General features: G+C 35.4%; 3 protein-coding genes across 9 annotated transcripts; all 3 read left to right on the top strand.

Moving 5' to 3' along the window:
- Positions 1–214: 214 nt before the first annotated feature.
- On the top strand, positions 215–5,909 carry LOC112019928 (carbon catabolite repressor protein 4 homolog 3). Of its 2 annotated transcripts, XM_024052483.2 has the most exons (13): positions 215–637; positions 1,375–1,538; positions 1,650–1,715; positions 2,158–2,210; positions 2,297–2,378; positions 2,477–2,563; positions 3,080–3,172; positions 3,251–3,283; positions 3,437–3,549; positions 4,254–4,365; positions 4,521–4,606; positions 4,693–4,777; positions 5,434–5,909. In XM_024052483.2, the coding sequence occupies exons 1-13, from the start codon at positions 316–318 to the stop codon at positions 5,524–5,526; spliced, it is 1,389 nt and encodes a 462-aa protein (XP_023908251.2). In that variant the 5' UTR covers positions 215–315; the 3' UTR covers positions 5,527–5,909. The 2 variants fall into 2 exon arrangements, with proteins under 2 accessions (XP_023908251.2, XP_023908250.2); XM_024052482.2 differs by lacking the exon at positions 3,251–3,283.
- Positions 5,910–8,803: 2,894 nt separating this feature from the next.
- Positions 8,804–9,871, top strand: LOC112019924 (uncharacterized). The gene has a single exon (XM_065781948.1). The coding sequence runs from the start codon at positions 8,804–8,806 to the stop codon at positions 9,869–9,871; it is 1,068 nt and encodes a 355-aa protein (XP_065638020.1).
- A 2,397-nt stretch (positions 9,872–12,268) lies between these two features.
- Positions 12,269–19,499, top strand: LOC112019926 (uncharacterized). Of its 6 annotated transcripts, none has more exons than XM_024052471.2 (10): positions 12,269–12,541; positions 13,893–14,066; positions 15,377–15,538; positions 15,650–15,776; positions 15,908–16,191; positions 16,288–16,356; positions 16,434–16,490; positions 17,615–17,667; positions 17,752–17,827; positions 18,355–19,499. In XM_024052471.2, the coding sequence occupies exons 1-10, from the start codon at positions 12,498–12,500 to the stop codon at positions 19,277–19,279; spliced, it is 1,971 nt and encodes a 656-aa protein (XP_023908239.1). In that variant the 5' UTR covers positions 12,269–12,497; the 3' UTR covers positions 19,280–19,499. The 6 variants fall into 6 exon arrangements, with proteins under 6 accessions (XP_023908239.1, XP_023908237.1, XP_023908242.1 ...); XM_024052474.2 differs by adding an exon at positions 12,975–13,045 and having other exon boundaries at positions 12,270–12,541; positions 15,377–15,776; XM_024052473.2 differs by adding an exon at positions 12,975–13,045 and having other exon boundaries at positions 12,270–12,541; positions 13,888–14,066; positions 15,377–15,776.
- Positions 19,500–22,706: the final 3,207 nt, after the last annotated feature.

Genomic DNA, 22,706 nt, shown 5'->3' with positions numbered 1-22,706 from the left:
TAAATAATTTAGCACAAAAATTTTAAAATTTAAATTAGATGGAATAGGTGGCTCAAAATTAAATTTTAATTGAATTTTAATTTAAAATCTAATTAGATTTTTTTAGCTGGTTTTTGCATATATTTAAACTTTTAAAAAAATAAAGGGGTGAGTGAGCAGTGGTGTGGTGAGTGATGAGACAGCGTGTGAGTGTAAATAGGATAAAGTCCTCCACAACACACAACTGACACAAGACTGTGGCGCGCCTAAAACTCAACTGAACTGAACAAAGGTAGTTGAGTTGAGTTGAGTTGGGTTAGAAAGCTGGAGATTAGAATGAGCTGCTGGGAATTGTGTTCCAGCTCATGGGTCTTGTCTCGTGCGCCCATGGCCATGACCATGACCAGCGGTTCTAGCTGGAGAATGGGCTCGACCAAGACCAAGACCAAGACCACGACCCACCACCCCTCTTTCTTCTTCAAGTTGAAGCCCTCTTGCTGCACCAATAATATTAATGGTCCCACAGAGTCTTCTGCATCTTCTTCCTTATCTTCTCGTGCATGGTACAACCCCCTTAGAAGAACACATAGATCCTTGGATCAGGATCCGGATATTGTCCGCCACTGGATTCAACCCGATCATCCACTTGCATTCCCAGGTACAAATATTTATTTATTTATATTCTCCTTGGAATATTCTTTCATTCTTATCTTATGAGGCACTTCTTTATTTATGTGTGTGTTGAATTATAAAAAGAAATGATGAGATTTGTACACAACATTGCCTGTAACAACTTGTCGTTTAAGATCTGTTAAGAACAAATAAACAGAAAAATGAGAAAGAAAGAAAAAAAAAAAGAACACATGCATTAACTTGGTCAATTCTTAGTGACTACATGTTCAATAGCAGAAATCCTTGAACGGTGGTAGTATACAAAACCATGTTTACAATATATTTGATATAAATAAAACTTTTTGATTGTGAAAGAAAAGAAGAGAAGATGTTGGTGCTTACATTTTATAATGATTTAGTTTTCCAGCAATGAAATACTCACCATTGAAGGAGTCCAAAGTAGTTGTATTCAGCTTTGTAGAGTGAAGGGTTTCATCTCTTTTACAGTTTTACCCAATGGTTTAAAATTCAAAACAATTATAATTGTTTTTAATCTTGCATTTTCTTAGCAACCAATTCCAAAATTCTAGGACTAAAGCTTGGTTATAGACTTGTAGTTGACTTGTTTAATTTAGAGAATTTTTCTGTTTTGAATCATGTAAGATGTAGCCATACAAGTTTTACAGGCTCATGCTGACTAGTTTGAATAACATAGTAAAAAATCTGGCACTTTGATTGAGCAATGCATTCAATTTGTTGTGGTTTGTGGGTTGCGTGTGCCAGAAAGATTTACAGTGGCATCGTATAACATATTGGGGGATAGAAATGCTTCGAAACACAGAGATCTCTACACAAATGTTCCTTCTTTTTATATGACGTGGGAACATCGCAAGAAGGTCATATACAAAGAGCTCATGAGATGGAACCCTGATATAATCTGTTTGCAAGTAAGGCTTAGTTCTTAATTATTATTTGTGTGTGTGTTAGTAATGTGATTCATTAAAATTGGATTTTATGGTAAACTAATGGACTTATGGTGTCTAATGTTATTTTGTTAGGAAGTGGACAAGTATTATGATCTATCAGAGATTTTGGTGAAAGCGGGATATGTTGGGTCCTATAAGGTTAATTTTTAATTTTGAGCCAACTTTGTCCATGAATTTAGTATTTTCGGATTCATGTAAATGTACTTGACCTTCATACAGTTCCATTTGTGTGCCTTTTGAAAATCCTGCTTGGTATATTGTATGGTAAAATTTTGCTAAAACCAACCGGTTTGAAACTTTTCTTCTTAAAATCTTTTTTATAATTTTCTATCTTCCAAAAATTTAAGAAGAATTTGACTCATCTTGAAAGCTAATATTATCAACTTGCTGATTTGTGGTAGGCTTGACTAAAAATGGACCCAACATATGGTGGTCTTTCAATTGATAACTGGGAACTTATTTATTTGGGATTCGCAACCTGAGTAAATGGAACTGTGTGTGTGTGTCAGTCACTGTATTCATGTATAGATTTGATCAAGTTGAAACTAAATAATTCTAAGTAAGTTTCCTGCAATTGTAGAGACGCACTGGAGATGCAATTGATGGCTGTGCTATGTTTTGGAAAGCCAATGAGTAAGAAAATTGTGGTTTGTTTCATATTATCTTTTAAGATACATACTGGTTAGGTTGAACTAAATGAACAAATTTTAAATTTTTAGGTTCCGGTTATTAGAGGGAGAGAGTATTGAATTCAAGGGGTTTGGTCTTCGTGACAATGTTGCCCAACTTTCTGTTTTTGAGGTACCAATCCATTAGCATATGCTGATTTGTATTAGCAGTATTATGATTAACAATCATATTGATACTTTGGAGTCTAACTTCCTCTCCTGTACAGGTAGATGTGTAAAGATGAATCAAGAAGACTACTGATTGGGAACATCCATGTCCTTTATAACCCAAGCCACGGAGATGTTAAATTAGGTCAAGTAAGTCCTTTTACCTTGATATTCTATTTTATCATGCATAACTTGAATATGATTACTTTTCTTATGCTCCTGGAATAAAATAAGTAGACTTATATATGTCTCTTATAATGATCTTTTGTCAAATGTAAAGTGCATCTTAAGTATCTCATAGCACCCTCCCACAATTGATATTGAACTATAACATAGACAAAAATGTTTGTGAAACCTTTAAGGAATCTTTATTAATAGTATAAATGAATTTCTTTCGAAAAGCATGTGTGAGTACCAATTTACTGCTGCCATTAAGTCATTTTCTTAATAACCTCTTAATGAAAATTTAGTTAATTATTGTCAGAAAATAACTTTTAGCGTAAACGTTTGTGTACTGAATGTTAATGACAGAAAAACTGGGGTTTGCATTCACTTTTCTGTCCCCCTCCAACAAAAAAAAAGAAAAAAAGAAAAAGAAAAAAAAAGATCAATGTTATGCATCAATTTTGCTGATGCACTTTGATATTGAATAACTTAATTTTGCAGATACGCTTTCTCTTGTCAAGGGCACAGATCCTCTCAGAAAAATGGGGTAATGCCCCCGTTGTGCTTGCTGGAGATTTTAATAGCACCCCTCAGGTGCGATATCTAAAACTGTATTTGTCAAATTTACATCTTGCACTAATAAAATTTAATTCTTCACCTTCTCGTTGACAGAGTGGAATATACAAGTTCCTGTCATCCTCAGAGGTGAATTTCTTATAAAGTTGTTAACCACATGAACATTATCTTGGTTATAGAAGTCAGTTATTTACATAAATTGTATTGACAGTAGTCATTTTGTGAACCAATTTTTACAGCCAAAGTGCTTGATTAAAATTAATTTTTGTTTCTATTTCGCAGCTAAATATCTTATTATATGATAAAAGAGAGTTATCTGGGCAGAGAAGTTGTCATCCTTCTCAAGTTTTGGGTGTCAAGAAAGAAATGAGGAGTCCGTTGATCTTGACAAACAGGTATTCTTTTCGTATTTGTGGTAGGTAGTTAGATTTTTTATTTATTTTGCACTGGTATACGTATGTAAATTTGATTTGGTTAAGAGCAGCACAACTGTGCTTGGAGCTGGCCTAGTTGCATTACTTTGTAATTTCACAATTAATTTTCATGCAAAGCATTGGGGATTTTTTTTTTCCTATTAATATCATAAGAATTTAAACCATTTGCTTTTTTTTTTTTTTTTTTCTCAACCATATGAATAGAGGTTCTTCTCTTTCCGAATTTCTTAAACAACAAAACATTGGAATACTTTTGTCACCTTCCAGATTTGGGTGAGATTTTCATTATTTATTATGTATTCATCCCATTAGATGCCAGAATCTAGTCCTGCATATTAAATCTGCGGGTGCTGTGGTTTTATGAGTTCAATCATTTACTTTAATTACTACTCCACTCTACTTCTTATTCTTTAATATTCTGGATTATTTCACTTCAATTCCTATTTTCATCTTAGGATCTTGTCCTGTTTGACAATTTTAACTATAGTAAGGCTTGTCTTGGAGTTGTTTATATTACACCTAGAGGTATATGCCTGGTTTAGGATAACTAGAATTAGAACATCTTGTTTGTCATTTCTTACTTTGAACAGGGGAAATTTATACTATAGTTCTTACTTCTTAGTGGAATTATTGAACTTCATATGCTTGAATACTGTTCATTTCAGATTATTTAACAATTGCTGGACTGATGAAGAGGTAAAAGTTGCAACTGGAAATGCTGGGTGCCATTTACTTGTGCATCCCTTGAAGATTGCCAGCTCCTATGCCACAGTGAAGGTTATTAGATTCTACCATTTTACAACTTTGTTGTTTAAATTTTTTTCGGTTCTTCTTCTTCTTCTTCCTCGGTTGGTAGTTCTCTTTTCCTATCTCATGCATCATATAAGTCATTAATTTTTTTTTAAACTGTATTTCCATCTATATATTCTCAGGGCTCTGAAAAAACTCGGGGATGTAATGGTGAACCTTTAGCTACATCCTACCACTCAAAGTTCCTTGGAACTGTTGACTATTTATGGTAAGTAGCTTTCTCTGAAAGTTTTGATGATGATTCTAATGGTGGCTGGTGATGATGGAAATGTCAAATGTCTTGTACTGATTCAGGTACTCTGATGGTATTGTACCTACAAGAGTTCTGGATACCATTCCACTTGACATTCTCCAGAGTACAGGTGGTCTCCCCTGCAAGGTAGGAAGACTCAAGAGCTCTGCCAGAGATGCAATTTGAGTTGAAACTCTATGGAATTTTTGAATGACTAGAGTGATATACACTAGCACAGTTTGGATTATAATGGGCAATTAAGTGAGAGGATTTAGTTTTTTTAAGTTTTGGGATTCTTGCTTGATTATGACATAAAACTCAAGGCAGAACTTTTTTGTAGATAACTCAAGCAATTGTCCTTGGGAATTTGTTGACATATTACATTCTGCCGAAGAACTTTTGTTCTTTTCAAATCTGTTCTGAAATCCACTAGGAAAAGCTTCTTGCCTTATTCAGTCAACTGACTCTACTTCCAAAATCATATTGCAAGTATGGTAGAATGTATTTGGAAGTTTTTCTATATGCCCATGCCTGTTCTTGAAAACTGGTTTTTATAATTGTTCAAGTTAAGTGTCATATAACTGTTGCCCTTTATTGGGGCCTTCTAAGTTTAAATTTTTAATGGCAATGGGTTCTAGCAAAATTGAAAATATTATAATAGAATTATATAATTTCTACGCACAGAAATCCTCATGTTGTCCTACTGTAATACACTTCTCCATTGACTTATAATGGGTTTCCAATTGATTACATATTTTGATTTGTGTACATTATTATCCAAATTGACATTGTTTCTTATGCAGAAAGTGGGAAGTGATCACTTGGCCTTGGTTTCTGAGTTTGCCTTCACACCAAGAACAAAGAAGGCAACAATTTCAACTCTCAAGTATAGCTGACCTAGCATCTAGAGAAGAAAGTTATTTGTCGGTGACAGATTTTGTGTTGAGCTTTTAAAAGTGAACTTCAATCAACCAAGAAAAGAAGCCTATATTTGACTGTTCTCTATGGATTATTTGGGAAGACAAAATTTGAGTTCCATGCTTAAATAAACAAGATCATGAAGGACTTCTCTTTGCAGCATTTTTCAGCCAACTTATAGGTTTATGGGTTTGAGCAGTAGGTAGTTCATAGACATTGTACTTCTTTGTTTTCTTTATTATTATTATTTTTAGATTTATTAAGCTTTGACAACAATGTGGATTTAACATTAATTAATTTCATCCCTATCCTCTCTGGTAATTTCTAGTGCTGTTAATATGGGCATGTACAGTTTTCAGTTGATAGCTGTAAATGCTGTTCACACAAGTATGAGCTGCTTACTGAACAGCTCTTTATATTCACACAAAAATGACTCTTGATTAATGGTGAATTTAACTGATTTTATTTCCCAGACATACAATACACCAGCTTGAATGAAAGTTGATGTACTACCATTTTATATATACACCGAGCATCTTTGGTGTGATAGTTACTCTATAAATATAAATATTTATAAAGTGTAAGGAGTAAGAGCCGGGTTCTAATTTTCAGAAGGGAATTCACACACATATAATTAAACTAGAGTAGAATTTTATTTCAAAATTCTCAACTCAAAAAAAAAAAAAAAAAAAATCTTATATACATTGTTCTAGGAGTGTGACTGTTTTTATAATCAAATCTTCCCATCTAGCCTTAGAAAGATTTTTTTTGGGCTGTACTGTAATTACATTTTAGGGTCTCAAAAAATTCTTTCTTTTAGAAGCTGTACTGTAATTACATTTTAGGGTCCCAAAAAAATCTTTCTTTTAGATCATGTGTGTGGTTATGCTGCCAGCCATATCTCTTTCTTTAATGGATATCTAGGTCTGGTTAGTGGTTACACTAACCTACACCAGACATTTTCTCTTGTACTTACCTTCTTTCTTCACCATATCACATCAATGCCTATAATAATAATTATAATTTTTTTTTTTTTTTTTATAAATTCAATATTACAGTAGTAAAGGAGAATTCAAATACTAAAAAGGGTTAATCGAGTTATAAAGTTTTTGGCCAAGGATTATAATTAAAGAACCAAAGTAAATAAATTAGACTAATTCATTTTAGTACTTTAACTTTGCTTTTGTTTATTTTAATTCTTTAAATTTCAAGTTTATTCAACTAAGACTTCTCCGTCAACTTCAGTTTTTTTTTTTTTAAAACAAATTCTGGAAAATATTTTTCAATCAATTGGAATTTTTTTTTTTAATTTAAAAACTTGAAGGAAAAAAAATAAAAATTTGAACAATTAACACAACCTTTTATAGAAATTGATGGAGAAACTTTTATTTATTTATTTATTTATTTATTTATTTTAAAGAGAGTTTTAACCTATAGCGTTTGTTCTTGATGATAGTTCTTTATCATCAGACCAGGACACTAATTAGTTTTTGGTGTAAGGGGAGATTGAACACCAGATCTCTTATACAATCATTAAAACTTTACTAGTTGAGCTAACTGGAACCCATTTGATAGAGAAACCTTAATTGATAATTTACATTTATTATAATTTGGGATTTCTACTTTTTCCAATCACAAAAAACAAAAACAAAAACAAACCTAAGGGTGTAATGAAGAAATTATTTCCCCCATAAATGCATAAATCAATACTACCAAGAATTTGGTCTCTCCCTTGTGGAGCTCTCTCTCTCGTGTATACGAGTCTCCTCCCTCCCTTGACTTAGGTCTAGGGCTTCTTTCCTTTTTCTGTTGTTACGTGAGTGAGTGATATTATTCTACCATGGCTGATGATGTTGTTACGAGTATGGAGAACATGAAGTTGACTACGGAAGAAGAGGAGGTGATTACCATCTCTGATGAAGGACGGTTGGAAGCCATTGAGGACTGCACGCTCAGTTTGGTGGGCAAGTTCTTGACGTGCAAATCGTTTAATAAGCAAGCAGCAAAGAATACTATGAGACGGGCTTGGGGATTAGAAGACAGGCTACGAATCACAGAGGTAGGGCCAAATCTTTTTCAGTTTAAATTCACATCTGAATTTGATCTGAATAGAGTCTTAAGAGGAGGTCCATGGACGTTTGATAATCAATTATTATTGCTTAAGCGTTGGAGGAGAGGTATGACTGTGGAGAATATAAGAATGGAGACGGCAACTCTATGGGTTCAGATCTGGGGGGCGCCGCTGGACATGTTTACATCACAGGTTGCTAAGGAAGTGAGGAGTAGACTCGGGGCTGTTGAGGAAGTTGAGAAGAGAAGAGGGCAGGACGAGGTGCACTATTTCATGAGGGTGAGGGTGGCGTTACCTATCTCGAAGCCCATTCGCAGGGGAAGTTTCATTGCGGGATCCGATGGTGAAAAACACTGGGTGAAGTTTAAATATGAACGGCTGCCTTTGTATTGTCATTTTTGTGGCATGCTTGGCCATGATATAAAGAATTGTACTGAACACTTTGCAGCAACCAAGAATGGGAATACAGTCGAATACCAATATGGAGATTTTCTTAAAGCCATGGGAGGCCGTGCAAGAGGAGGTTCATTTGAAAGGAATGTAGGGGGGGCTGATTATGGTCCAGAGGTTGGTGGTGAAACGTCAGGCGATGACTCCCGCAGGTCCAAGGGGGGTCCGATCAGGTGTGGAGCGCCGCTGCACCAGTGTAGAGAAGTGGCGGCGGCAGATGGGCTGTGTAGAAACCCTAGGAACGATGCTGAAGAACAGTCCGTATTTTCAAGAAATAAGCCGCATATTCAGGAACATGATCTTGCCCATGCAAATTACGTGGAGAGTACTACTGCTGACGTGCACAAAGCAGGAACTGAGCTGAAGGAAAACACGGTACCAGTTGTGGATGGGCTGGAAAACACGGTACACAGTAGGCTGGAGGACAAGGCCGAAGATAGTAGTGGGATGGGCTTAGGTGGCGCTGAAATTATTTTAGAAAAACAAGCAGATGGGCCGAATATTGTAAAGCCCAAATCATCCTGGACTAGATTCAACAGGATGGATTTTGGGCTTGGGAATTTGCAAAAAGTGTTGCTGCCGTCCAATGGAAAAAGATCTCTACCTACAGAGTTTGATAGGAACCAGAATACTAAGGGAGAGGAGGGAAGAACTAAGAGGGGGAAATTAGAGAATGAGGAAGCTTTTGAAATTAAGAGATTGGCGGGGGTGGATGACCACCCTTGCCGGGAGCAATGAGGCTGTTATGTTGGAACTGCCAGGGGCTTGGGAACCCTTGGACAGGTCGAAGCCTTCGCAAACTTGTGAGGGAACAAGCTCCCAATGTGTGTTTTCTTATGGAAACACGTCTGGATAAAGAAGGATTTGATAATTTGTATGGAGATTTGCAGTTTCAGAATAAAATTATTGTTAAACAGCCAAATGCAGGGGGTGGTTTGGCTTTATTATGGAAGAAGGAGGTTGTGATGGAATTGATTAATTATTCGCCTAATCATATTCTGATGAAGGTCACTGAAGATGATGGGTTTGTCTGGTTCTTTACTGGATTTTATGGTTGGCCTGAGGCTCAGTTTAAAGAAAAGTCTTGGCAGCTGCTGGAACATTTGAGGGGTTTTGTTAATGGTGCATGGCTTTGTGCGGGAGACTTCAATGCAATTCTAAATAGTGCAGAGAAATTAAGTCTAAGGCCACCTAAGTCAGCAGAGATTGATGCCTTCAGAAATGTGTTAGACTCTTGTTCTTTGGAGGATTTGGGGTACAGAGGGTATACTTACACGTGGTCTAATAAGAGGCCTGGTGCTGCTAATACCAAATTGAGACTTGATAGGGCTGTGGCAACTATGGAGTGGCGGGCTAAATTTTCGATAACTACAGTTGCTCATCTTCCACCCCATGCTTCAGATCACCTGCCAATTCTAGTGCATGTGAAGAGTGTTCAGAGGTTTCAGCAAAAATTCAAAAAGGGATTTAAATTTGAAGAAGCTTGGTTAATGTGGGAAGATTGTGGCGAAGTGGTTAAAGAGGCTTGGGACTTGGTGGGAGGGGGGGAGTCGGGGTTAAATTCAATAAAAGAGAAGATTAAGTTTTGTGGTGAGGAATTACAAGCATGGGGGTCATCAAAGTCCGAGCCGAATGAAGTAGCCATTAAAACCCTTCAAAACCGACTGGAGGTATTAAATAGTGCTGAAGTGGTGACTGAAGAATCTAATGCCTATCCCATTAAGCCGAAGAGGGGGAGTGGATTCTGTGGTTTGGTTGCACACAAAAAATGGGGTATATTCAGTTCGGTCTGGTTATCATAAGGCTAGGAAGGTGATGATAAATGAGTCTTGGGCAGAGAGTTCAAGTAGTGCAGAGGGACAGCAGATATGGAAGGTTCTGTGGGGCTTGAAGATTCCTAATAAATTAAAAGTATTTGGGTGGAGAGCTTGCCATGAAATTTTGCCAACTAGAGTGAACCTTGCAAAGCGAAAGATATTAGAAGATGTTATGTGCCATTGCTGTAAAAGATTTGCTGAAACTGCATTACATGCCGTGTGGGACTGTGGAGCTGCGCAAGATGTGTGGGCTGGGAGTATTACATCACTTCAGAAATGGTCCACGAGCTGCCATGATTTCAGGGACTTATTGGAGGCCTTGATGGACAGATTACAGAAGGAAGAACTGGAAATTTTTCTGGTGCAGGCGTGGCTGATATGGAACCAAAGGAATGCCGAGATACATGGTGGTCATTTAAGGGAACCGGGTTGGCTGAACAAGAGGGCTGAAGAATTTCTTGATGAATATAGGAAAGCACAGATGGTTCTTACTCCTTCGAATGAAAGTTCTGGAAGTTGTACTTGGCGTGCTCCACCAGCAGAGGAGTTCAAATTGAATTTTGACGCTGCTGTATTTTCTGACCAACATTGCTCTGGTTTTGGTGCTATAATCAGAAACTCTTCAGGGGAGGTAATGGTGGGAATGTCAGTGAAGGGTCCTTACGTGAATAGCAGTGAGGAGGCTGAGGTGTTGGCTTGTCGAAGAGCTGTGGAATTCTCAAAGGAAATTGGCTTTTCTCGGGTGATTATTGAAGGAGATTGTCTAAATGTGATGAGGACTCTCTCTGTTTCTACAGAGAATAGTTCACTGCTTGGGCACATCTATGAAGACATCAAGTTCACTCTTAGAGGAATGCAGGTCCTATCCATTAATTGGGTGAAGAGAGGTGGCAACATGGTAGCTCATACATTAGCAAAACATGCTAGGAATTTAATCACTGATTTATTTTGGATTGAAGATACTCCACCGCCTGCGGCGGTTGCTTTGTATTATGAAGCAGGAAGACATTTCAATGTAGAAGTAGAATTATTTGATTCGCATTCAAAAAAAAAAAAAAAAGTTTTAGATAGAGGTATTTTTTTATAGTAAAAAAAGTAATAACTAACTTTATTTTGCCAATTTACTATTTTAACCCAATTTTTAAGTTGTTAGTTAATTAATTTAGGGATATTTTTGACAGAAAAAAAAGTAATAACTAACTTTCTAAATCCTCTTATTATATACAGATAAACTTGAAATTTAGAAGATTAAAATAAACAGAAGTAAAATTAGATGATTGAAATGAATTATGGTAAAACATAGAAAGTTTGTTAGCCAATAAATTATGATTAAAGCCTTCCATGCAAAACCTACATCGTGCTTATACTTTCCATTAATGGAAAAAATCATCTAGCCCAACCTCCATTGAAATAGATCTATTAAATGGGGGAGAATTCTTTTTCCACATGATCATGACATGAAAAACTATTATATATATATATATATATTTAAATATAATTACATTATACTCATTCCTCTCACCTAATCTTCCTATAAAACAAGTTGCTATTTTGGAACATGTAAATAATTACTAATTACTCCTATGAGGCGAAACGCTTTATAAATTATGGGCCCGCTTGTTATAGGTGTTTAAACAACAATTTTAAGTATTTAAACAATATTATACATATTTTCACACACTTTTTTACTCGTACATATTTTTAAAAAATATAAATAATATTATTAGAACAACATTACTAAACAGGTCCTATCATTTTACCGACAATCAAATCCCTCTCCCCTTACTTTATTTTTATATATAAGCTACTCCTGTGTCATGAATCATGATGCCTGCATTTGTCTTCCCATTAATAACAATTTAAAATGGTAAATTTGGACATTATTGTGCATATAATATTCTATTGGATATTTTTTTTATATATAAAATCAAACAATTTTGAATAAAATATTGTTTGCATACAATGATATTTTATTAAAAAAAAAATATTTTTCCATATTGAAACATGCGCTTCAAATTTAACAAATGGAAAAAAAAAATTCTCTACAAACAACATGATGGAAAGAATTGGTCCCATTATAAACGTGACGCTACCTTTTAAACTTTATCCAGTAGAAAACTCTAGCACGAACATCGCAACCGTCCACACTCATCAACTGTCCAGATGTCACAAAGTGCACGTGGAGCCACCGTAATCTGCCACTACCACATAGTCAAAAAAAAATAAAACATTACGCGTAGCCGTAACCCCACAAATGTAAACTCACACATGGAGTCACAAAAAAGCGACGCATTAGACCGTTCACCCAATCACAACCCACCACGTGTCCTCTCTTAAAAAGAATATAACCGACGTGTTTGTCGACTTTTTTCGGCTTACTTGCTACGTCAAGAATCGTCGTTGCTACTTGTGAGCCACAACCAGCCCCCACCACCACAACGTTTTTTTTTTCTCCCAAGTTTTTCGCTTCCATAAGATTTTGTTTTGTGTTTTTTTGTTTTGTTTTTGTTTTTGTTGTTGCAGAAAATCTAGATTCGGATTTTTATATCTATCTAAAAAAAACAAACAAGAACCGAAAAACACTATTGCATACAATTGAAGTTTCAATTAAATGTTGCAGCGCTTCGTTGACAACGTGCTCGCCGTCGCAAAAGAGTGAGCCCTATTTTCTTCTTCTTTTTCTTCTTCTTCGTCTTTCTATATTGATTTGAATAAAATGATTGTATCTCTCTTTTTGAGCTTTTTGTATTGCTCATCTTGGGTTATGTCCTTATGGGTTTTATTTTATTTTTTGGTTTTTATTATTGTTTGTGTATATGGGATTCTTTGATGATTTAACCAACTGGGTCAATCAAGAAATGTTAATTCATTTCTGGGTTTATTTTTTTTAATTTTTAATTTTTAATTTTTTTTACTTTTTATTAATTTTTTTTAAATGTAGTAGTTGTGATTAATAACCAGGATAATCTAACTTGATTAAGGAATGGCTTAGATTATGCCACATCACCACCCCCCATTAATTATCATTATAATTGTTATTAGCTTTGTTTAGAAATTAAAATGATGTGAAAATTTTGATATGATTTAGGAATAGTCAGTGATCAGCATTCAGCAGGGTTTGCCTTTTCCTTCTATCTGGAACATATCACAGTGCTACAGGTACTACAAGTTTTACTGCTTAGAGCTTACAAATTGATGTGTTATTAATTACAAAGAGGCAATTCAAATATTCATTTATTAGGCAGTTGAAGCCCACACCAATAGCATTGATTGCCACATCAGTTTGTAAGCATTAGGTAGTAAAACTTTTAGTAGCTTTAGCTTTTTTTCATAATTTAATTGTTACAATAATTGGGGAGGGGAATTTAAACCTTTGTTGTCCTTTAGGTAAGCTCACTGAGTTACAAGGTTTTTGGTGATGTCATATTAGTAGAATTTGATCAAGTATTCTCAATTTTACTGAGAGTACTCACAAGTGTTAGTGTATGCATATGTAGGAGGTCATGGCTTTCATATAAATGCCTATGATGGCCGTGTTTGGTTCTCTTCAGAATTCTGAAGAAGTAGGCCTTGATCAAAAGTTTGGGACTTTCGTAAACTGATATGTGAATTATTTGACTGATTGCAGGGCCTGGTTCATCCTTTGTCCTTGTGTATCATAAAACTATTCATAATAGAGAAGAAGTTTGAAATTCATGCATTTTATTATATTTTTTAGCTTTCTAGTGGTCTGGGGTCGTTTTCATTTCCCAAAGTATGTCTAATTTTCCTATGCTATCTTCAGTATTGCTGAGAACAATTGTGTTTTGGTTGATTTTCTATGGTACTAGTTATAGTTTGGGTGCCATTAAGGCTCATATTTTTCCACATTATGTAGGGCTTTATCTATCTATCTTTAGGTGCCCTCCAGAGGATTATTTCCCTTAAGCATTTTTGATATAGCATATTTTTGGTCATGAAATGAGCAATTTGTATTTTATTTCTTGTTTTTATTTCTTTAGTGCAGGTCAGTGAAGACATTCACTTACGAATCTCTGAACAATATTGTGAGGCTGATCAATGGAGTTTCAGCGCTTTTATTGACAATTTTGCCGGGGAAGGCTAAGATCCTTGAAGGTATCCATGGCTGGGAGCTTAGGCCAACCTTTCGCGGACCTCGATTTCCACGTTGGATGGAAAAGTAAGTTTTAACTATTTTGATGGTACCTACAGAATTGTTTTGCATCCAAAGCTTGTATGATGGCTTGGGATCGTTCATTGTTAAACAGAATGGAGAGAGTTATTCTTGACAAGTAGTGATGCAGCTGCATAGTGCTGCAAAGATATGTTTATAAAAACAGCAGATTAAACCTAAGCAGGCAGAAAAGGGGGTAATTCCCAGAAATAAAATATTTTTATCTCAAAGTAGGCTGCCTTCTTAGCTTAAATTCATGCTCTTAGACATTCTAGATAGGACTTAACTACTTTCATAGGTTCCTAGGTATGAAATCTAGTGGGTACTAAGATGTTGACAATACTAATTACATTTTCATTTTTCAAAACATGGAAATTAAGGACTGATTATTAAACCTTACATAAGTATGCAATTACAAATACCATGGACTGGTTTTCCTAGTAACTTTGACCAGCTGGTTCTATTGGTCTCCCATGGGTACAAATAACTTTGATCTTGAGTTTGTTGTTAGCACTAGGAGTGAAAAAAAAAATTTAATTTTGTTTTATTTAATTTCAGAAGGCAATTGTAATTTTACTATTAGTCTATTGGATTTTAATTTAGGTCTTATTAGCTAATTAGGCTAATAATTTCCTAGAATCAAGGCTTTGACCCAATTCAATTAGGGTTAGGACTAACAGTCTATTAAGCCTGCTATTGTACTATGGAAACAAGTTTGTGATGGATAAAATTTCTGTTGTAAGATTTCTATTTCCTTGGTGCTGATTCCAGTCAATATAGATTTTGATTCATATGTTTTCTATTCCCATTTGGTGCTGACTACAAACGACCATGGGTGCTGATTCTTATGTTTAATTTAATTTTTCTGTTCTTGTGTTTATTCAGTCTTGAGAATTTTGTATTCCTACAATTTACTTGTCTTCTTGACCGTTGCTTGAACTTGGCTTTCCATTTGTTCACCAATGCCATTGCAATTCTCACAACTTTGTGCTAATAAAACTCAACTCTTTGTGGCTGACAAAAGGGGAAGAAATTTGGAATTGATTTTGCATGTTGATGAAAGAATTTTTATTTATTTAAAATCCTTAAAAATCATTTCTTTCCACTAGTGTGTAAGGCTAGGCTTATATGGTGCTTTTATCAACATATGATTATCTGAATATCTACTTATCAAAATGATTATCTGAATATCTAGCTTTTTCATATTAAAAAAAAACTTCTCTCCAAAGTTTATTGTTTGTTGTGCAATTTTTAGTCTTTGTTTTGTGCTTGCATATCTTGGTTGTTGACATTTCTGCATTTCTGCGATGTTGTAGTGGTGTGTCCTCTTTCAACCAGTTCATTTATGAGCTTTCTGTGGATTCTGATACATCAAGTGTAGATTACTCATCTGCAGAAGAAGATAGTGACAGAAACATATATCCTGCATCACCTTCATCTCAAAGTTCACGTGTCTCAGGAGCCGGTACTTTTACCAAGTATGAAAGGCATTGGACAGGATGGATCAGATGCATATTCTTTTGGATTCTGTTGCCTGCAAAATTTCTTATGGGGATCCCAGTTTATCTTTATCGTTTTCTCTTTAATAGGGTATCAAAAGCCCCTGCTCTCTCTAGAAGCCACCAGCATTCAGGTTTACATTCGATTAAGAGAGTGTTTACCCTCAGGGACCAGATTGTTCACCGCACCACTGACAGGAGACGTGGAGTCATAGAGGTTTGTGCAAGGACTGCAATCTCCTATCAATCTTGGAAATTGTGATTTTTTTATCATTTGTTTTTCTCATCTTATGGATTGATTTGCATGCATGATTTCCCTTTGGCTTATGTATCTCATTATCTCTCCAGGATCTTCATCTAGCAATAGAGATTTTCATCGAAGCTATTTTTGATGTTGTTCACAAGGCAGCTCATTTTATTCTTTCCCCATCAGAGGCTTTCAGAAAACTATTCAGAGGGGTTTCATACTACATTGGGCGTACTAAAGAAAATCATGTTAACGTTGTGGAAGTATCTGTTACTACAGATACTCTTGGGGAAAATGATCCAGCTCCTACAGAACAGAATATGACTTTTTATCAGTCTCTAAATACAGATGCCCGGACATGTCAGGACGTCATAACGGAACTTGGGTAACGGCTATGCTCCTGCTAACTTTATTCAAGTTATATTTCTCTCTGGAAGTATTCATATTTTCTGCAAGTACCTTACGTTTCTACCTGTATTAGGTACCCATATGAAGCTATCCATGTGGTCACTGCTGATGGTTATGTTCTTCTTTTGGAAAGAATTCCTAGGTAAAAACTTGTTCCTGTCAGGTTTTGGGTTTATTTTTGGGTGAATGGTGCCTTATGCTTGTAGTGTGATGTTGCAGACGTGATGCCCGGAAAGCAGTTTATCTTCAGCATGGAGTTTTCGATTCATCTATGGGGTGAGTTTTTCCATCTTTCTCTTCCTTGGTTAGTTGTAATTTGCGCTAGTGAAAAGTCAGTTGCAGATATGATTTAGTTTCAACATAGGGGATAGGATCCATCTGCTCTCTCTCTCTCAATTTTTTAAAAAGAGAGTGGATTGATAGAAGAAGTGCTCCAGAAAATACATTAAAATTATTGAAGTTATAATTTTTCGGTGCCTGGCTCAGGAGTGTAGTTTTTTCATTTAATGTATTTTTGCATCTTTGAGTCTAGTTGGAGTCTGGAGATCAAAATTTAGCCAATAACAAATTAACAAGTTGGTAAAATGGATGGAATTTTGTGGAAATATTGAATTTCTGTCCACCTTTGAAAATTCAAAATTATTGATTTCTTTACATAGGTTTGGACTTGAATGCTAAATATGGGATCATTCTTTTAGCTTTGTATATTTAGACGAAAGTTTAAATGTTGTTCCTATCAGCTACCATTTTTTGGCCTTTGTCTTATTGTGACCCCATCATCAGACAATGTGGTTTCTCTGCCTTGTGCCACCAAATTGTTGTAGTTTGTCATCTTGTCATTCATTGTTCTTAGAAATTTGTATATGAGCTGCATCCTCTTTCACACTAGCTCTCTGCATGATGCATCCTCTTTCTTTCCTTCAAATTCTACAACGCATCATTAAAAAACTATCATAAAAAAAGATGTTTAGAATGGTAAAACATAATATGTTAGAATGTTCCTTTTTGTTATGGCTGAATTAATATGTTAATATTTATTCTTATACATTCCTGTTTGTCGCTCTTAGTCCTCTGGAATCAATTTACTTTTCTTTAATAAATATGGCCAAACCTTTATCAGCAGCTTAACTTCCTTAGCAGAATGCATGAAAAAATTGTCCAGAACATATAAAAGACAGGTTGGTTTAGAGCATGTTTGCACCCATCCCTCCTAGAACGCCCAAGCCTATATCTTTTGTTAAAGCCTTCTTTAGTAAATTCAGTACCACATTCTTAGTTAATAAACTTATTGCATTATGTTTTCTTGTATCTCCAAAATTCTAAAATTTTGTTTTTCATATGCATTGCTTAAATTTTTATTCTAATAAGTTTTTTTTTTTTTTTTTTATCTCTTTTCCCAGTTGGGTGTCCAATGGGGTTGTTGGTTCTCCAGCTTTTGCAGCCTTTGATCAAGGTTTGCTACATTTGCATTAAGAGTATGTGCAGTTTGCAGAACACGATTGAGCAATGAATATGTGATTGCTTGCTTGTCTTGCAGGGTATGATGTTTTTCTTGGGAATTTTCGGGGTTTGGTTTCTAGGGAACATGCTGACAAGAACATTTCCTCACGACGGTAAGTGCAAATGAGTTGCATATGTATTTGTTTGTCAGTTTTAATATGGAATTATATCTTTTCAGTCTGTTTGGATTTGAAGAATGGTTGTTAGTATAAATTGTTTAATATAAATTTACCTACACATGATTATTTGAGTTTTATTTATAAAAAAAAAAAGAATATTCAAGTTTTAGAGATTTTACTTGAACAACGACACTTGTAATGTTACTTATCCAAAAAAAGAAAGACACTTGTAAAATCTTACAACTAATCATTTCAAATCCAGATATTACTAAAATTTAAATCTATCCACAAATTTCTTCAATTAAAAAAATGCATAAACAAAAACAAAAACTTGTTATTCAAGTCATTTAAACTCAAAGTTGAAATCCAAATCTTTCTCTTTGAATGCCTCTATCCAATCAGTTGCATTCAAGAAATTTATAGTGGGGAAGGAGGAGAATGAGCATTATTTCAGATATCTTATATAATGTGGTACCATTATGGTATGGTAATGCTGTAACTAAATGTTAGCATCAATTTAGGTACTGGCAATACTCCATCAATGAGCATGGCACTGAGGATATTCCTGCAATGATAGAGAAGATTCACGAAGTGAAAACTTCAGAATTGAAGCTTAGCCAACCTTCTCTTCAGGAGGAAAGTGATGATCAACCTTACAAACTTTGTGCAATCTGCCATAGCTTGGGAGGAGCAGCTATATTGATGTATGTAATAACACGACGGATAGAAGAAAAGCCCCACAGACTATCTAGATTGATTTTATTATCACCTGCCGGGTTCCATCAGGATTCTACTTTTGTTTTCACAGTGGTTGAGTATTTTTTCCTTATGTTTGGTCCTTTTTTGGCACCCTTTGTGCCTGCCTTCTACATACCAACCAGATTCTTCCGGATGTTACTCAACAAGTTGGCTAGGGATTTCCACAACTATCCTGCAGTTGGAGGGCTAGTCCAAACCCTAATGAGTTATGTGGTTGGTGGAGACAGCTCAAATTGGATTGGTGTGTTAGGATTACCACACTACAACATGAATGATATGCCAGGAGTTTCATTTCACTTGGCGCTTCACCTTGCACAGATGAAGCACACTGGGAAGTTTAGAATGTATGATTATGGGAGTGCATCTGCTAACATGGAGGTGTATGGATCTCCTGAGCCATTGGACTTGGGTGAATATTATGGGCTCATTGATATCCCTGTTGATCTAGTTGCTGGACAAAAGGACAAGGTAATTCGGCCATCAATGGTAAGAAAGCACTATAAAGTAATGAAGAATTCAGGTGTGGATGTATCATACAATGAGTTTGAGTATGCCCACTTGGACTTCACGTTTTCCCATCGTGAAGAACTCTTGACATACGTCATGTCACGCTTGCTGCTTGTGGAGCCTACACCAAAACAACCATCTAGTCAGAAGGCTCTGAGGTTGAAGAAAAAAGGGCTGTGAGGTTAATTAATGCCATGGATCATCCAAAACATCTTTTTACGTGGCATGTTTGTTGTATCACGTGTTTTAGGTGCACATTACTGTAGTAGGTGATTCGGGTGTAATTTTTACTGGACTTTAGTAATCTTTCCCATCAATTTTATCAAGGGGAATGATTTTGTACTCAAAATTTGTATACTTTGTAATAGAGTGATGAATTGATTAAATGTGTTTTCTGTTACTCTTACTTGGCAGAGAAGCTTCTGAAATGTTTTCCAATTCCAAAGCCAAAGGGGTTCGAGTTGATCCATTTTTTATTGCTTGGCAATTTAGTCATGAGCTCCATCCTGATTAGACAATGTTTCTTCCACTTTTAACGAGATGGACTGCACATTCCTGGTACACGTTCTCTTTACACTGTGTTTGATTGGGGGGATAACAGGGAGGATAGAAAACAAACGGAGGAAATAGGGTGGAAAATAATGTTTTTCGCTGTTTGGCAAAAAAAAGAAAATGCTAGGGATGGAAAACTCGGGAGAAAATTTGCTCTCTCGAGTCCACAATTTACATCCTATCAAATCGGGAGGAAAATTGTGGAGAGAAAAGTGCTCTCACCATGGAATTACACAAATTCCCTCTCCCACCTATCCTCTTCACAATCACAACGATTGTTCTGGAATCAAGTAAAAAAAAAAAAAAAAAGAGTGAGAGCTGGAGAAAAAAAAGAGAGAATGAGAGCACTAGCTGGAACATTCTTGAATGAGGGAGAAAAGAAAGAAAAGAAGGGGAAGATAAAGAGATAAGGACAAACGTATATGGAGGAGGAAGAAAAAAAAAAAAAAAAAAAACAGAGAGCGAGAGCTGGAGAAAAAAGAGAGAGAATGAGAGCACTTCCTGAATGGGGGAGAAAAAGAAAGAAAAGAAGGAGGAGATAAAGAGATAAGGACAAACGTGTATGGAGGGGAAAAAAAACAACAACAACAACGTATGGATGAAATGAAATGAGAGAAATGAGAAATAATATAAAAAATAAAAAATCCTAATTGATAAATGTTACCACAATATTTTTATAATAAATTTTAAGTAACAAATTGTTATTAGTTAATATTGGTGAGTAAAAAAATATTTTCAGTGACGGGTTCAAATTAGAACTAGTAACAATTTTCCACATAAATTTTGTTGTGAAAGTATTGCGAAAAATGTTATGGACGTAACACTTCTCATCAAAAAATATAATTGTTAGTAAATTTTATATTATTTAATGAGTACAAATAAATCTATTTCTTAATGTAATAAGGGTATAATAGTCAATTAATATAAACTACATTTTCTATCCTCCCATTTTTCTTTTCAACCAAATAAAAGAGTTTTCCAGCCTCCCACTTTTCCATCTCTCTAACCAAACACACATGAGAGAAAACTAAATATTTTCCACCTTCCTACTTTTCTACTCCTCCAACTCAACGGACCTTTAGGTTTGGCTTATCAGAAAAAGAGAAAAAATTGGATGCATTAAATGACTTGTACTTCAAATTAGGACTAGAACAATGATTATCATCTTCTCCAGGAAGTCAAACCTTGCTACAGGACCAGCTTCCTCCATAGTATTCGGTCACTACCAGTACCTGCTCCATTGCTTAGACCGAAGTAATTATACCACAAAACAAAAAATATTTTGAGACATTTTTAAGTGTCATTACCCTCCCTCAACAAATAACCAAAAACACACGAAGAAAAACTAAATATTTTTCATCCTCCCACTTTTCCACTCCTCCAACCCAACATGCCCTTAGGTTTGGCTCATCAAAAAAAGAGAAAAATTGGATGCATTAAATGATTTGTACTTCAAATTAGAAATAGAACAATGATTATCAACTTCTCCAGGAAGTCAAACCTTACTACAGGACCAGCTTCCTCCATAGTATTTGGTCACTACTGGTACCTGCTCCATTGCCTAGACTGAAGCAATTATACCACAAAACAAAAATATTTCGAGACATTTTTAAGTGCCATTACCCTCCCTAGCAAATAACAAGAATCCTTATGATCAGATCGATAGGTTTAGACATATCTATCCTATAAATAAGAGGATTTCCCTCTTTAAACTGGACTTTTATGTGGTTTAAAAATACCTTCATTAATGAAGAGTAACTTCATTTAGAAATAGGGTCATAAGAGCATTCGCATTGGGCCTAGCAAATGCCAAATGTAAGAAAAATTTGGCATTTCAAATCCAAAAGATCTCAGGATCTAGACTGCCAAATGGGAACCATTGTAAAAAATTTTACAATGTTGCTACAGTGCCATTCTACATGTAGAATGGCACTGTAGCACTATTGTATACATTTTTTAATCACTTTTATTCTCTCTCGTCTCTGTCTCTCTTTCTCTGGGGCTGAGACGTCTTCTTTCTTTCTCAACTCTTTCTTTTTGTTTTCTCATCTACTTTTTCTCACTCTCTTTCTCTCTCACCACTACTGCCTTACAAGTTGCCGATCTCACCGCTGCCGACCTTAAATGCCACCAACTCGCCATTGATCTCGCCCCGATGTCGAGATCTTGATCATCATCCTCCTTTCTCTCAATCTCAGCCTCTTTCACTCTCCCCCTTTCTGCTCTCTCTCTCAAACAAACATGCAACCTGTTCGTCACGGCCATCGCCGCCTCACAGTCTCACCCCTCACCGATCTAAGTTTCTAGGTTGTGGGTTGATTTTGTGGTTTATGGTATGGATCTTTGGTTGATTTTGGATTGTGGGTTGTGGATGGTGTTGTGATGGCTTTGATGGTGAGTTTTAGGTGGTGATGCTGTTGTGTTTGTTCTTTGTTCCTTCATGGTGATGGGTTTGTGTAATTTTCATTGGTTTTTTTGATGATTTTTGTTGCAAATTTGGTTGGATTTGGGTTGTAGTCATGGTGGCCGGTGATTACGAGTAGATTTGGGATATATTATTTGTGAGCTGTTGTGCTGGTGTTGATGGTGGCCAGTGGTCATGGTGGTCGGTGATGGTGGCTTCAGTAAATTTGTGGTTGTTTTGAACAGAAAGAATGAGAGAGAAATAATAAATAATGTGTTGTATTATAAATGATAGTGATTTTGGGATATATTATTTTGTTGTGTAGAAATATTATTTTAATGAGTAGAATTAGGAAAATAAAAGTTGGGATGTTGGGAGTGTTGAAAAATGGTATGGTATAAATGGTAAAGTGAGTTTTGAGAGGGTAAAATAGAATTTTTTTGTAAATTTTGGATGCAAATGCTCTAAATGTCAAATAAAAAATTTCATTTTAAATTCAAAAAGAGAACTCTTAAAATTTAAGATTTTTTTCCTTTACATTCAAAAAGAAATTACAATTACTGCTTATCTCTAAAGTTTATCATTTTTATTTGTTTTAAAAATAAAAGGTGAAAAACCCATTTTCATCCCTACATTTTCACGAGATTCCCA

The sequence above is a fragment of the Quercus suber genome, unplaced genomic scaffold (assembly GCF_002906115.3).
Source record: "Quercus suber isolate HL8 unplaced genomic scaffold, Cork oak 2.0 scaffold_284, whole genome shotgun sequence".
NCBI lineage: Eukaryota > Viridiplantae > Streptophyta > Magnoliopsida > Fagales > Fagaceae > Quercus > Quercus suber.
Note: the sequence above shows the minus strand (reverse complement) of the source record. Positions and strands in the feature narration are given on the sequence as shown.

What these genes read in the sequence shown, in the direction of transcription:
- LOC112019928 (XM_024052483.2), top strand. Translation starts at nt 316, where the DNA reads ATGAGCTGCTGGGAATTGTGTTCCAGCTCATGGGTCTTGTCTCGTGCG. An exon ending in CCGTTGATCTTGACAAACAG is followed by an intron (nt 3,550 to 4,253) that starts GTATTCTTTTCG and finishes TGTTCATTTCAG; the next exon opens with ATTATTTAACAATTGCTGGA. An exon ending in GCTCCTATGCCACAGTGAAG is followed by an intron (nt 4,366 to 4,520) that starts GTTATTAGATTC and finishes ATATATTCTCAG; the next exon opens with GGCTCTGAAAAAACTCGGGG.
- LOC112019924 (XM_065781948.1), top strand. Translation starts at nt 8,804, where the DNA reads ATGAGGCTGTTATGTTGGAACTGCCAGGGGCTTGGGAACCCTTGGACA.
- LOC112019926 (XM_024052469.2), top strand. Translation starts at nt 12,498, where the DNA reads ATGTTGCAGCGCTTCGTTGACAACGTGCTCGCCGTCGCAAAAGA. An exon ending in GTGCTCGCCGTCGCAAAAGA is followed by an intron (nt 12,542 to 13,892) that starts GTGAGCCCTATT and finishes TCTTTAGTGCAG; the next exon opens with GTCAGTGAAGACATTCACTT. An exon ending in CTTTTGGAAAGAATTCCTAG is followed by an intron (nt 16,357 to 16,433) that starts GTAAAAACTTGT and finishes GTGATGTTGCAG; the next exon opens with ACGTGATGCCCGGAAAGCAG.